General features: G+C 35.7%; 1 protein-coding gene across 1 annotated transcript in view; it reads right to left on the reverse strand.

Annotated features, from left to right (window-relative positions):
- The window catches only part of LOC111036127, a 68,851-nt gene that overhangs the window by 18,855 nt on the left and 33,546 nt on the right, over positions 1–16,450 (reverse strand). Inside the window, exon 5 of the mRNA XM_022318031.1 lies at positions 10,001–13,372. Coding sequence (XP_022173723.1) covers positions 10,001–13,372 — 3,372 coding nt within the window. The remainder of the gene's footprint in view (positions 1–10,000; positions 13,373–16,450) is intronic.

Raw genomic sequence — 16,450 nt, forward strand, 5'->3', positions numbered from 1 at the left:
AAAAAATATACACGTATAAGAGTAGAACTAACAATATCCCATAATGAAGTAAAATAGTTATCATTAAATTTATGAACGATAAAAAAATATTTTACTATCAAACGCAAATGACGGTTTATAATACTAAAATATGTAAATTCATTTATTATTTATACCTAAAACATAATATATAGACAGCAAAAGTAAAAATTATATATAATTAAAGTTAAGACTCATTTAATATAATATCAAACGAAGATGATTCTAAATACACGCATTCGTCAACACTATTGATTGGTTTTTTAAAACAGCACACTTCATACGAAGCATCATATTATAGGTAAGTACACAATTTATTCTGTCAAAAAAAATCCCGATTTCACTAGTCAAAAAAAAATACGAAAATGAGAATAAATATTCAGCCTCCCCCCCCCCCCATGGTCGTCCATTAGCATTTAGTTAATTTGCTAGCAAAAAGTTGATTTTTTGATTGTACCCGTTAATATAATATATTACATACATATTATTATATACCTTTCTATAAGTTTTAATCCGGTTAATATCCAACGATATTAAGGAGTCAGAGGGAGGTGGCCTCGGGGAATTAATATCCGCAAGCCTAATAGTTTTGGGAACGGTAAAAGCACACATACTCGCGCTTTTATTGTTCTCTCGAGTACTATCTGCAGAACACGTCGGCGGTCAATTGTGTATAATTTACAACAACGCATCATGCACGTAGATCGTTTTCTGGCAATGGTTTTCGGACCGACTGCAGCTCTATTCTGAGTATAATATGCATCGGTAATTCTAAATTTGACAATATACGGCGTGCTTGTGACGTCCGTCTATCTGCGGCAGCGTGTATGCATGTTTATAGGTAGGTACTATTTGTATACGTGCATTGTATACACGGTGGCGTAACCGTGTAATTAGAATTACTTTAGTTCCGGAGTGCACATATAGCACACATTATACTCACGGTCTGTGTGACGTCTACCTAATATATAGCAATCGCGAGGTGCATCGAAATCGTGGTCGAAGACATGTATGTGTATAACCATATAGGCTGTATGAACAATGCGTAAGAGTGAAGTACCGAGGGAAATGCGGTAATACATATGCGCCCTGAACGATTATTTGACAGAATAAATATCGACGCGTCTCATACAAAGCCGAAAAATAAACCACATTCTTCAGATCCGTTTCACTCGTTTATCGGGTAAAGCCTAAGTCTTGATTAAGAAAAAGGTATTCCTTCTAAAATATCATGCTCAAGTTACCGTAGGAATATATTTACCGGCGTAAGAAATAATTATGACACCATCGGACTATGCGAGACCGATATTGTTTACACTATATAGACTATCACCGTGATGCCAATACACAGTGCGTCCCATTATGTTTTGAGATAACCGTTCTGAAATTAATTCTAGCATCTAGATAATTATGAAATTCTGGGAAGTTATTACGATAACACTTATAATCGTTTTGGATCGCCTCTGTAAAAGAAGTGCACGCGTTAGGCCCGCTTTGTGGAAAGATCGGTTTTTTTTCTTGCTGCGCGATAACGCTCCAGCACACACCGCGGCGGTTGTCACTCAATTTTTGGCCAAAAAATGATTCCAGTACTCGACCACCCCCGTATTCACCAGATTTGAGTCCTCCGGACTATTTCCTGTTCCCAAAGTGGAAGATGGAGCTCAAGGGGCACCAATTTGGCACCATTGAAACGATTCAAGAAGCGAGGACCCAAAAGTTTAAAAACATTCCTAATGCTGACTTTTCCCGGGCCATGGAAAAATTGGGCGTTTGTGCAAGGTATATAGATTGTAATGGTGACAATTTTGAATGAAAAATTGCTTGAAACATTTTTTTCATTTTTTTTGTAACATCAGTAACCTTAGTCTCAAAACTTATGGGATGCACTGTGTATAATTCATTAATTTTTCAAAACGTTTGGATAAAGCCCATTTTTTATTTGCCAAGCACCGCCAATAATACTTATATAAATTTATATTCTTGTCATTAGCGACTCGGGAATACATAAGATGCGTCCGAAACTCGACGCGACGAGCCAAATAACGAGTCAGACTTCTAATCGATTGAGTTTCATGTCCCTCGTTGGACCAATGACTTTACTCGACGGTTAAATTCGCTTTTTGTTTACACATTGTCACATTATATGCGCTGTAGCGTATATATTATATTATTATGTAGGTATATGTAATACGCGCATAATTTTGTTTTTCCGTCCAGTGCGCCCACCTACACGTCTCGTGATCGTGGGTTTTTATACGATAATATACTTTACATAATTATTATCATGCAGTCAACCTTGCACATCGGTGCTATAGTTATATACATCATTATCTGGACATTGGGAAAAAATAAATCGTTCGAATACCAGCTGCCGAACGTTTACGAGCTCATATATGTCTTTTCTTGCGGTCTTGTGCTGTGTGCAGTATATTATTATATTATTTTATTGTGAACACGTCGGCGATAGTACATTTAACGAGAAAGACGAAAATATAATATTAAAATAATATCCAGCTCGGATGAACAAATTTCACTGTATGTAAAATGTACACGGACAGACCGTGGATCGCTACACACATCCTGGTCGTATCCTTTCTAATCGCGTATATTTTCGTCGTATATATAATATATATGTTGTTGTTGTGTTATAATATAATTACAATCTTTTAATCTCGGATTAAGATTAACACAATGTGCGAAATCAGTGAAAGGGAAACGCGTATTTTAATATTATATACACTAGGCAGATTTAGGTCATCGGTTGCCCGTTTGATAATCATTGTTCTTGTATATTACCATTGTATATAGGAAATATGTATGAGACGATCCCGTTCATTCTAGACACGGTTCTATAATCTGTTAAACGTATTATACAATTTGTTGTTTTAGAACGACAATATTGTTAATGTACCATATTGACTATTGGCTGCAAGAGGCGACTATTTTCGATTACCATAGTCGATATAATACTAATGACGGTGTAGGTATACGCAAGAATGTATTTTAGTTGCATCTAATGGGACGGGTCATTTTGTGCAACAATGAGCTGGACAGACGATGTTGTAGTGTTATGTTGTCATGATTTGTATGGGCCATCAAACCACAAATAGGTACTCATTTTATCGATGAATTATAAGGAACAAAAAATGCTGAACGATTCTGCTGTTGTGTTATAATAATATGTAAGTATATATAATTATTACACACTTGCGTTAGGTAAAGTATAATACGAATTTAAATCCATGCATGTGGGACGACCAGTTCAGGGTTATTTAGAATAAGTCGTCATTTTCAAGAACGGCTATAAAAATATTTTTGAGTTAATTCTTCTTCTTTTAAAAAGAATAACGAATAACACTTGGCAAACGTTGCACGAGACTGACATATGCAGCGCTAAGTAAATTAATTTGTGGTATACATTCGAATCGGCCATATTGTAATATAATACATTATGAATTGAGGATTCGTTGGACGTCAATTAATACAAGGGACAAGGGACAAGTGGGAAGAAATGAGTTATTATCGTCAAATAACCTGCATACACGAAGTATATATCTTGTGTTATTTCACCGAAAAAGATTATCCGATTTGTTGTAGTAAAGGCGAGATGATATTATTTATTATTATCATATTGATTGTTGCACCGTTGTAGTAATTATGTCTGCATTGTATCATTCCTTGCCACACGAATATTGTATAGTTTTCTCATATAATGTAATAAATAAAAATAATAACAATACACATTTGATGATATGATAGACGTAGAATTGTATATTCGCGAACTTCTCAGTGTAAGGTGTAACCGAAGATATCATATTTTCTCCGATATAGATACTTCAGTAGTCTAGTTTGAACTGTATACCTGGGTGCTTAGTACAAACACAGTATACAATATCAGTCAATAATACATAACAGCTGAGACACCTATCAATTATCATCTTTATACTCAATTCGCCCGAATTATTCACGCAATAATAAAAGAGAATCAACATAGGTACAGATATTATGGAAATCGTAGATATTTACTCGCGATAAGACTATGCTCGAACGGCTATAATATACTTAATAATATAAATTTAATCAATGATTTCCTATCCGAACGACCGCGGATCGGTCATTTCCGCTATAACACACGCGTGCTTTGCGAAATAATAAGACTAACAAGGCCTTGAAGAACACCACACATTGTTAGATAGTTTCGTCAAAATTGCGATGTTTCCGATTGAAACACGCTCAAATGTGTGCTGTCGACGATATACTATTTTAAGCTGAAATACGTGCGTGGCACGTATATTATAATAACTATACAGTCGTTCAAGTTGTTCACATGAAACAGCGATATTATAGATAATAATAAAACAAACGAGCGTAATATTGAGTTTAACGTACCACGCAGTACGAAAATATTAAACCGGTGTTTCTGTCATTACTACATGTACTATCATCAAGTGTTAAAAACAAATGACGTCCATTTTTATCTGCTGTAGTAGTTACATTTGAGCTGGGGACTGGAGATGACGCGTCTCAACGAACATGTACCTACATATATTACAACATGACTAGGATTTGTCTCGTTTATGTGATGTAACGCGAAACAGAGAGGGGAAAAATATGCTTACACTGATATGTAAAACAAATTTTCATAGAAATAGTATATAATACAATATATCCGTATAGTTTAGTGTCATCATCTTTCACTCTAAGCCGATTCTTTTATGATTTTTTTGTTCTTTTATTAACAGAAGACAATTCGTAAACAAGACTTCTTATATTATTATCTTACAACGTATGGCGTCTGTTTATTATTTTTCAAGTCACTGACCATGCGTTCACAGCAGTGTTATAACTTATAACGTTACAAGTCGTCGAGACATAATCAAGTGGTAAATTATGGAAGTGTCACGGTGTCTTAAATCATCCGGTCTCCTGTTGTTGCAGTATTGTTCCGTTGAAAACCTACAGAGATCTGCAACTGGCTGATCGTATATTGGCCTATTGGATTTAACACTATTTGTTATGGCACCCATTAGCCTTATTATTTTCCAATTGATCTATGATGTGATGTGATATAATACATTTTTTTGTTGTTTGTTTATTGCTGACTGATGATTTTTTTTCGAGACCTATTCGATTTTGGTTTGATCGAATTATTAACGCGTATAATTTAAAATCATGTATAGTCATTAAATTGGAATAGTCAAGCTCAATTGTCATGCCTTTAGTTCTAGCAAATACATTTGAGCGTCGTGCAGTTACCGTATGTTCTAAGTTGCGTGAAATTCCAAGAAATTCTGTGATCGAGGGCGCTAACTGTGCTAAAATGTATTTAATATTATGGCGGTTAAACGATTTGTTTTTAAGTCGTCGAATGAATGCGATGAATACAATGACATCATATATATATATAAAATTACATATAAAATATATATACTATTTATAGTGATTCGTATTTTAATGTTATAAAAACGGAGTAAAGATAAATCCCTAATAATACATAATATTCAAAAATTAGATACAATGTATATTATATAAAGACAAGTCAAAGAAACTTTTGTGTTTTTTTAAAAAAGTTTAACTTTTTGCGATCGATGACGAATACCAATGTGTGAACTGTCAAGTACTACAGTAAGCAACACGCGACACTTCGGAAAACATTATTGGTTCGTAACCTTTTAATTACGAGCGTCGTTTTTTTAATTAACCAAACTATAACTGCGAAATATAGTGTTGCGTGTTAATGTGTTACGATCGAATAAGTATCAATAGGTGTAAATATTATTATATTTTGATTGTGTATAATATAATGTCGTTGAATTAAAAAGGCAAAAATAAATAAACATGTAAATTAATCGTTAATTGGTTTAACGCCATTAAACGAAAGTGTTGAAATGAATTATGAAACTCGTTTGTCCGATAACGTATGCACTGAGCAATATACTTTTATCCGTAATAGATGCCCACTCATGATATTATTATTAAATAGATTTTGACTAGAGAAAATAAAAACGTAGATTTCTTAAATATCAAATTAATAGTTTGATTATGTTGAGAAATTGCGTATCCTATGCCTATGACCTAATTCAGTAAAACGTACAATGACGCCTTGAATTGATATATTATAATTTATAAGTAATAGGTATACAATTAGATTTTAAATACATTTTGCATCTACATGTACTATGCAGTTAAAAATTCTAATGGTAGTTTAGTTCGATTCAATGTTGTATTGTATTTAGTAATGATGATTAGATACCTACTATATTATGTACACGCATTTACAAAAGTTTTTAATTGATTTTTTTATTATTATACCAAATATTTTACAACTCTTTAGAGTTACCTATTTGATGTTTGAAACATTACTAAACATTATTAATTATGAACCTCAACTAAATAGAACAACTTCACACACATACTCACATAATACATTTGTGCATTTATGTTATTATAAAGTAGCGAAACCTATACATATTTTTCGAATTAGATTATCACTATAAATGCGCACAAAATATGAACCGAAAAAAATATAGTAATTACATATACGTATAATTATAAAAATTAAAGTAAACAATAGGAGATGTATAGGTTTTAATTTTACACTAATGCAATATTATTACAGTGGAAATTCATCAAGCGTAATATACTTAAAGAAACGTAGTTATTTTTTTGTATAGAACACTCATTGATAGTTTTTAATATCACTCACGCTTGTATATATATAGTAGTAATATACTTTTATAAAAGACCCTTTGTATTTTGTTCTGTTAGACTACTTATATAAAACGTATATATATGTTAATGGATTTTCATTAAGTAATAGGTTATATATATATATATTTGTGTGTATATAAATATAAGTCAAATGGGGTCACCATAGCTATAACTACAAGGGAAGCCTCACTGAAAAATAATAACAAAAATGATGTCATAACGAAACAAACAAAAAAAGGGCAGTACTCACGCGTGAGTGTATTTACACCTGGCGTACGCACATATACACACCCACACGCAACTGTTGACTTATTGCTTGTACACGAAACGCTCACAAGCACCTGGCAATATCATCAGCGAGTCAGCAACGTAATATGTTTACGATGCCGTTGATGTTCGAAACGTTTGACGGATAAAAAACGAAAATAGTCAATATTCAATATACGTGTATAATGTATAAATAAATACCTACAACGAGTACTGCAGCAGATAATATAGTATAATATAATTGAGAACGAATCTATATAAGTGCAAACTCGCGGTTCCTATCCACATGATATATGTACTAATAATAAGTCACTGCACTAATCCGATGGACAAGTTGAAATGCGCATTGACAATAAATTACCTATGTCTTCTCACTGCGAGAATCGATACTGCAGACGCACACAAGGTGACCACCACAATAATCAATCGAAAGTCACGATTTAACAGACAAGTTACTATGTATAAAAACAGATAATAATTGTTACCTATTGTTTACAAATGTATTTCTTATTGTGTAATAATATTTAATGACACTATAACTACTAAAAAATAACAGTGATGCCTCAGAAAACGATATAGGTAATAGGTAGCAGTAGCAACCATCCATTAAAAAAATATCCACAAATTAACATTTAATGTATTATTCGTAAATAAATTCGTAGTTACTGGATAAATAATTTTGAAAAGTATTCTTAATCATATTCTAAAAATAAAGTATACAAATATTACCCGAGTATTTAGTATGGTAGTAGTACTATTTTAAATAGGAAATAATATTATAAATATATGAAGCTAATTTGCAGTTTCCTAGATACGATACTCGTGGACACCGGAGTTTTTCATACATAGGATAATATATTATTATAATGTATAATGATGTATTTTTGTGTAAAAATGTCTGAAGTTATATTTTCAACATAAGTTTGAAAACAATGAACGTAGTAATTTTACTCTTTGCGAGGTTCAAATAATAAAAACTAGTCGGTACTCGAAAACTTCAGTGTTCTGTGTCTTTTTTCAACAGGTTCGTAAAATAATAGAATATAGAGCACTCGCGTTGTTGTTCGACAGAAGAAAAGAATTGATTGTAATATATTAATTTTTATGAAAGGTGAACAACAATAATTAGCCGACAGAGTTCTAAAATTCACACGTGTGTAATATGATATATTAATAATATAATCGTTAGTCGTAACATTCCGTTCACTATGATTATGGTCCACCGGCGGTGTGATCCGCATACAAGAAACGAATGCGTAGGTCGTAAACGTCTACTTAGTTTGAAAAAAAGAATAAACAAGATTGAAAATCCACGGTTTACGCGGGTTTTTACGATATTAGTGGTAGGTATATGTGTAAGTTGTATTTTACCCGTTATAATAATGTCAATTTCCCAACATGAAATCGATTTAATTCTTAAATAGCGTCCTGTATAGAAGTATATACATTTGCTGGTTACAATTTAATTTAAAACGCACAGACAGAAGTAGGTGGATATATTTTCAAACGAAAAAAAAATGAATATATATTTCTAATAATTTCCATATTTCCGTAGTAATAGTAATGATGTGTAGATATAACAAGTAAACATCTGGCTTATGTCACTCAAAAATGTACGCCCAATCCCAGATTATCCCTCCAGGCCGGACGATAATACGGTTAGGTTAGGTTTTACCATACCAGAAACTCACATACAGAGTAAATACAAATTCAGTAGGTATTTAGAATTTGTTTGGGGGGAAGAAAAACCGACGAGAATAAATGCGTAAGGAGGGAGAGTTGAGACAATGGTTTGTCACGTCATAAGTCACACGTCTGAAAATGCATTGAAAAATTATTGTATCATCGAAATAGGTAATCGAAAAAGATATTTTATGTTTGACGTTCACCACAATGTAACCACCCAATCCACCACTCTACAGCAAAATTATAGACACTTTTCACTCAGTTGACTTGTATTTTATAAAACATACTTAATAGATACTTACCTAATTTATTTTTTAATTTTAAAATATACGCGTTATATCAATCAATACAAATATGCTGGTTACTTATTAATTAAAATAATACTTGAAAAGTTGAAGTCAAACATAACTACAGCATTATATTTAAATAAATAGTTCATAGTTGTACTAATTTTATGGTAAACTATATGCATGGTGTATAAATTATAATTGTTGATGTTATTTTTCCTATGTAATATTAGTCGTGGCTCGTATTATCTTTGACATTTAAGGGCCAATGATAGTATTACCATTTACCACGGAAAAAAGCAATGGCATCGTGAATACCTATTACGTTTATTTTTCATACAATTTACTACACAGCAGCGTACCCTTTGCACACGCCCCGGTTGCTGTTGTCGTTATTTCATTGTGGTTAAACGCGAACGCTCTAAGACTGAGAAGACGTGCATACACATTCCATCTGCAGCTCTAGTACCGTAATTGATCGCCGCTTCAAGAACCCCGAGCTCAGTCCATAATGTACCTACCTATATCTATTTTTTCTTCTCATAATGTATATTTATCTTCTACCGGTAGTGCAACAGACTATTACCATGTTTCGGTCAAACGACGGCGAGGAGGTCACGTACGCACGTCTTGAAGTGTGCAGATGTGCTCTCTAAACTGTGACGAAACGAGTTGTGAGTTCTTCGGTCGCAACATCAAATTAACGCAGTATAGTATTGTAACCACCGATACATGCTACTGTCCACGCGAATCGAAAACGCTAATTCTCACGACGATTGAACGAATTCCAACCCAATATACATAGGCATAAATAGGCTTGGCGCCACATTTTAGGGGCCTAACAAAGTCCCAACAAAAAATAATGAGAGTTATGTGGTAAGGAACTGCATAATAGTACAATGTTTACTATGTGTTCAAACTGTAAGATATTTGAGGACGAAGGTAAATAATGCCAAGGCCAACAGGTCGGAACAATTAGCATTTAAACGCTGCAGCTATAGTATATAATATAGTTATGACTGACTTACCGATCGGCGGCGATTGGAAATTGTAGTTAGCCGTTGACGACGATGACGGGGATGGAGACGTCGACGCAGATTGCTGTTGTCCTGGATGCTGTGCAATTCTCCTGCGATTATATTCCCTGCGTGGCGGTGAAGCCACATTCTTGTATCCTGGTGGCCTGTACCTGGCCGACTTTACGTTGAATTGGTGTACGCTGTGCGCCTTGTATATACCAGTCAACGGACTCGGGGACTGTGCGGGTGCGGCAGTTGTGGTTGTAGGCAGCCGGGGTAGAGAGTTTGTATTCGATGATGATGCGATGGCCTGCTGTTGCAGACTCCTGGGCAACGTGGTTGACTTGGAACCAGTAGCCGTCACACCGTCGTCGCTGTCACCACCTGAATCACCACTATCGGGTACGCTGCCCCGTCTTCTTCCGTTCCTCCAGATTCGGTCCTCAACGCTGCCACCGATGCTGCCGCACGATCTCACACGGTCCAACTGTTCCCGGCTACTGTTAGCACTCTTTATCAACAGGTCACCAGCAGACCGTCTTTTGGCCGCGAGCGTCACGCAACTCTCGCCGCTTGACGTTAAACGTGTTCGAGAGTCAGACATCATAAGCGTTGACTCAAAACTGCCTCGCCAGCTGAACCTTTCGTTGTCGCTGGCCTCTTGCCGGGCCTCTTCCAACAACGGGTCGTGTGACTTGGACCTGGGCAGTGGACTATCAAATTGTTCGTCATCGCCCTCATCCTCTTCCTCTGTGGTAGTAGAAATGATCGACGTTTTATGGTGGTGATGAGATCGTCTGTGATACCTAGACGCCCGCGGGGTACCGGGATTTTCGGAAACCGCGTGCATCAGCGCAACGAGGCGGCTTCCGATGTGTTGCATGACTTTGGTGACTAGTGGCGGTGAGTTCCTGGACGTCGATGAATCGGAACTGGGAACTTCGATCTTCCGCAGCGAAGCCATGAGTTTTTGGTAGACGAACGCAGTGTCCCGGTTTTCGTCTTGTAGCCTGGACCCCGTCTCCAAATCAGAACTTGTGTAGTCCGACGAATCGTAAGAATCGCTCCACGTGTCCTCGCTACTTAAATATTCGACGATTTCTTTCACCTGTTCGTCCCTTATTCCCGGCACGGTTTTCATTAATCTGGTTAATTCGGACTCAAATTTCACCAATTGGGGAGGTTTGCTCTTTTCTCCAGGCACTTCAGGTTTAGGTTGGTTTGCCAACATGGTCTTGAAAAACGCTCTCATTTTAGACATCATTAGATTTGTTTCTTCGTCCGAACTCCAATTATTAAAGCTGTCGGTTCTGGTCAGGCCCTCTGTGCCATTTGGTTTTTGATCACTTTCCGCCAGCGGAATTGTGACTTTTTCTTCTGGCATTTCAGCACTCTCCGAGTTTTTATCTAACAAGTCGTCTCCAGTATTGATATTTTCTACGCTTTCTTCGATTTCCAATGCCTCCAAAGGAGGAGCGGTTACAACTGATCTCTTTTTCTTCTTGCCTCGTTTAACAGTATCAAATTGACCGTCACTTTTTTCAAATGATATAGACTCGTCGTTCGAATCCGAGCTTGTAGACGAGTCTTCGTAATCCAATTGTATCTCCACCTGTTGTTCAGATTCTGTAAGATTATCTAGTGACGAATGTTGACGTCCAGTTCCTCTAGCTCTGACCAATCTCTTTCTCCGTTGTTCGGGGCTGTGTTCTGGACTGTCACTACCAACACTACCGTCCGAGTCTGGTCGATCGAAGCCCATAAACTCGCTTAAGAAATATCGTTCCAGTCTAGATCCAGCCATTTCCGATACTGCTGGCTGTGGTTCGATGCTGTCCAAAGACTCGAGACCTTCGCTTATGATAGAACTTGTTTCAGAAAACGCATCCGTATTTCTACCAGCGTCTTGATCTTTATCGCAAAGACCGAAGAAAAAATATTTTTCCAGTTCCGTTTGGTTGTTCCGGTCTGACTCTACCTCACTTTCTTCGCAGCTTTCTTCGACGATGGTGTGTAACGTAAAGTCCAATGCCGATCTCCTGAACTCAGGTTCTTCCTCAAACGACATTTCTTCACCTTCAGAAGATTCAATTTTGAAATCGTCCCTATCCAGATCTTCCACCCAAGAATCATCGTCAGCCAAACCTTCTTCTAACGCAATGACAGCTGACAACGTGTCACCGCCTGTCACGACCTTTACTTCACTGTCGTCAGCCGGTTCGGATGTGTCCAGTGTGAGTTTGAACCCTTCGTCTTGGACGATTGTGGGCATTATTTTTGTGGTATCACTGGCTACCACGTTCACGGTTGGTTTGTCGTCCCGTGTTATCATTATTAGGCTGGTAAACTTGCCGCTTAGGCCGGCGGCGGCGGAAGATTCGTCGACGGATATCTGCTCCATGGACTCGGTGCCGGAAAACTCGTCTGAGGCGCTGCTGTTTCCAGCGGCACACTTAACAGCCGCGGCGGCCGCCGAATCTAAAATGCTGGACAGCTTCACGTTACATCCGTCGTCTTCGTCTTCATCGTCATCATCGTCTGGGCTGTCATTGACGTCGTACGACATGGCGACATTCTGCGCGTCCGAATCGTCCGAGTCGTCGGACGGCGACGGGGATGGCGACGAAGACGACGAATAATATCCAACCTCACCATCGCGGTCGTCATCTCCGCACGATGCGACCGGTGACGATGACGATTTTGCGTCGAGGGCCGACGCACGGGCAGCGTACATGGTGAGCACGGCACCACCGCCTTCGTCGACGGCGGCCGCGGGGGGTTCCGGCATTTCCTCGACGACACCACCGGTGCCCCTTTTTTCCTTCACATTTTTCACCTCTGCACTATTGACGGCATCCCGTTCGCGGAAATATTCAGTTAAAACGTTAGCAAACGCGGTGGTTAGCGTGTATTGCGCGCGCTCCGGCGGTATTACGATCGGCACTGGCACGAACACGGGGAACGGCAACACGACCGGAACGAACGTCGTCGTCGTTGTTGCGCGCGCGTCGGTCTCGCTAGGTTTACTGCCACCACCGCTGCCACCACTACAGCTGGTTAACTGGTCGCAGTTACCGGTACCTGCGCCACCTGCCGACTGTCGTTGGTCTTGCTCTTGCTGTTGTTCCCGCGTTTGTTCTAGCGGTCGCGTCTGGTCGTTGTCGTCATCCAGACCGGCCATGAAATAGTCCCAGTCACAATCGTCATCGGCCGACAGGCTGGACGACGTTTGTCGGCCGCAGCCACCGTCATCCGATGACCAGTCGGCCCCGTTTAAGAAGACAAGCCGATAGTCCTCTTTGGTCCGACTACCACCGAGAATTTCTTCATGTAGGAAAGGGTCCCGGCGAAGAAAACGCCGACTTCGTGGTGGCGTCACTCCTGAAAATAAAAAACCACATTTCATTATTCATCGATTGCTTCAATCGAAAATCTTATAGAACAGCGGTTCCAAACAATATAAGAATTAATAATTTTTTTTATTTTGTCATTTCCATTATTTTTTACATTATATTTGTGTCACACATACGTGCCCAAATAATAATAATATAAATTCAAAACCACTCGGAGATACAAAAGAGTAATCACACGATTGTACATACATTTATTTTAATTTAAAATCAATAATGAATAAAGATCGAAAAAGAAAATCATGACATAAATAACTAAAAGTTAATTAATTTGTCTATGATAAAATCTAATTAATATTTTTCTTTTTACCTAATTATAGATAAATAAATTCAATTACTCTACAAAAATCAAAATGTAGTATAACATAATATTTTAAATTAACCTACAAACAAATATAGCATAAGCTAATTATTGAAGCGTAATTTTATGATAAATAACATGTTATTATTATTGGGTAGTTGGTTGTTACATTGTTTAACTAATTACATCATCATTATTCATATAACCATAATTCGTATTATAAAAAATATAATTTTGCTTTAAAAACAAAATGTTTGTAATTAATTTAATTTGTCAGAATATCATATTTGTTTTATAATTCTTTCAAAAAGGATAACTGCTTTTTAAAAATGATCGATGAGTTTATGAGAAAGATTATATTTACATTTTAATTATATTTAAGATGATTCTGTAAAAACAAACGTGATCTAACGACTTTCGGTTTTTAAATGTAAAAACTCGTATAACGTGAAATGGTGAAAGAATTTTGCTTCTGGGTGAAATTGTTACGTTTTAAATGCCTCCCAGCTGATGTTCAGCCAAAAAAGTTACTTAAAATAGCTAACCGTTGAGAAATTTGAAATGCGCATGTTGGCCTTTATCAACTACACGAAACAATTCCGATCAACATTTAGATTCACCAAGAAAAACTATTCTATATACAAAATAATGAAACTCAAAACAAACTGTAGTCTCATAATATGTGACTAATATTGCTAAAGAAAGTTTGCTACAAATCTACAATATAGGCATATTTCTGTTAAATAGTGGAAATGAAATTACATGAATTATTTTTTTTCAAATAAATAAAATACCACTTTAAGATGAATAATTATAGATGTAGTTATATTACCTAAATATTAAAGAGGTTACTAAAAATGATAAAATTTCATGTGATATGTGTATATGAGTTCTAATATAATTAAGAAACTATACATAATAATTAATAAGGTTTTAAAATCACTTGAATCAACGCATAATATATTAATAATCTAGAAGTGGAACATTGCTAAGAAATATACTTAAGGACCTATCATGAATCTATGCTAGTAACAAGAATAATGAATAATTTTTTTTTATAGAGCTTTTAGTAGGTAGGTAATGAGAAATATTACAATTATTTGTAAATAAATTAGTAATATTCATGATAAAATATATGTCATAAAGTAAAGATAAATCTTAATGTATACATTTTTTTTTTTATAATACCTACAGACAATATATTATAAACAACGCGCGCAACTAATTAAAGACATATAAATTCGAATTACTAGTTTTAGCTGTTTGCATTCAACGGGTTAATAATAATTAATTTTTTGATGACGTTTATATTGTGTATACGGTTTAATTAATCCATTTCGTCCAATCATACTTTTTGATTAAGTTTAAAAATTATAAAACGTTGAAAAAATATATAAATTTGCATTCTTCTCAATCTATAGTCAAGTGTTTGTGTATAATATTATACAAAAGTAACCATTTGGTGAGCATACGATATATTATGTCGTCAAGACCCAGATTATAATTACGTGCATATCCTAGAACAGTTAGAACTCTCATAGCACACTATACTATGCATATTATACTGCATCAAAGGCCACCCACACATACGTACTTTTCAGTTGTGGTGTGCAGAAGAGTTACGAAATCCGATGACACCGATTACCGACAGGAAATCCGAGAACAATAGACACCCTTCGGCACCATATTGCATTCCTAATAAGGGGTAGGAACCAATAATGTACATCCATTTTGAAGAACAGATGTTAATAAACTAATAAAAAGTTTTGGAAACAATATTTTTTTACTTATTTAAATAATATTTGTTTTTAACAGCATCTGCAGTGTTCACGAGAACGCCGTGTTTTAGTTAAACAGATTTCAGATATCGAATTTCAAGTAAGTCTTTAAATATTATATACCTATACAGTTATAAGAGGCTTAAATTTATATAAATGCATAATATATTAATAATATGCTATTATGATTAATAAAATACAACTAACGATGGTCGGAGCGCTAGAAAACTATACATATTTTATTTGTACATTACAGTCCATATGGTTTGTATACTTAAGCTAGCTTTAGTTGCATTTATGTATTTGTTGTAAATTGCCTTTGTAGAACCTGCACTTTAAATAAAAAGTCAAAATTTAATGATTAGTGGGAACAACTAACAAATTGATCGTGTTTTTGTGTGATGAAACAAAGAAACGCACAAGAATCAAAATACTATGGAAATTATGGGAATATCCACTGTTTTATTTTCGATTGATAACGAAATAAATTATTTTATACATTAATTTCTCTTTTTTATTTTATTTTAATAAAATATGAGAAATTCGTGTTCAAGCGATCCTAAATTGTATTGGACACGATTACTGACAGCGTCGTGGCATGATATTAAAATAATAAATCGTTTTAAAACGGTTTACGAGCCTCGGAGATGTGATAGATATTATCCTAATATTATCTGTATAAAATGGGTTTGAAATAAAACATAAGCCAAGCAGAACAATGTGTATGAATAGACCAGACCAATAGAAATATATTGTCGATTGCACGCATGCAAATAAATAATAAATTGTATTTGTCTGAACAATAGGTACCTAGGAATAAAAAAATAGAATACAAATGTGTACACAAATAATAAACATGTGTAAAAAAATAGTACATTTTAAGCATATCAACAGAAAAATATAGATGACCACAAATTCACAGGAGACTATTGTTGGTTATTACTTATTATTAATCAAGCCGATTGATATT

Source organism: Myzus persicae, unplaced genomic scaffold (assembly GCF_001856785.1).
Source record: "Myzus persicae strain clone G006 unplaced genomic scaffold, MPER_G0061.0, whole genome shotgun sequence".
Classification (NCBI taxonomy): domain Eukaryota; kingdom Metazoa; phylum Arthropoda; class Insecta; order Hemiptera; family Aphididae; genus Myzus; species Myzus persicae.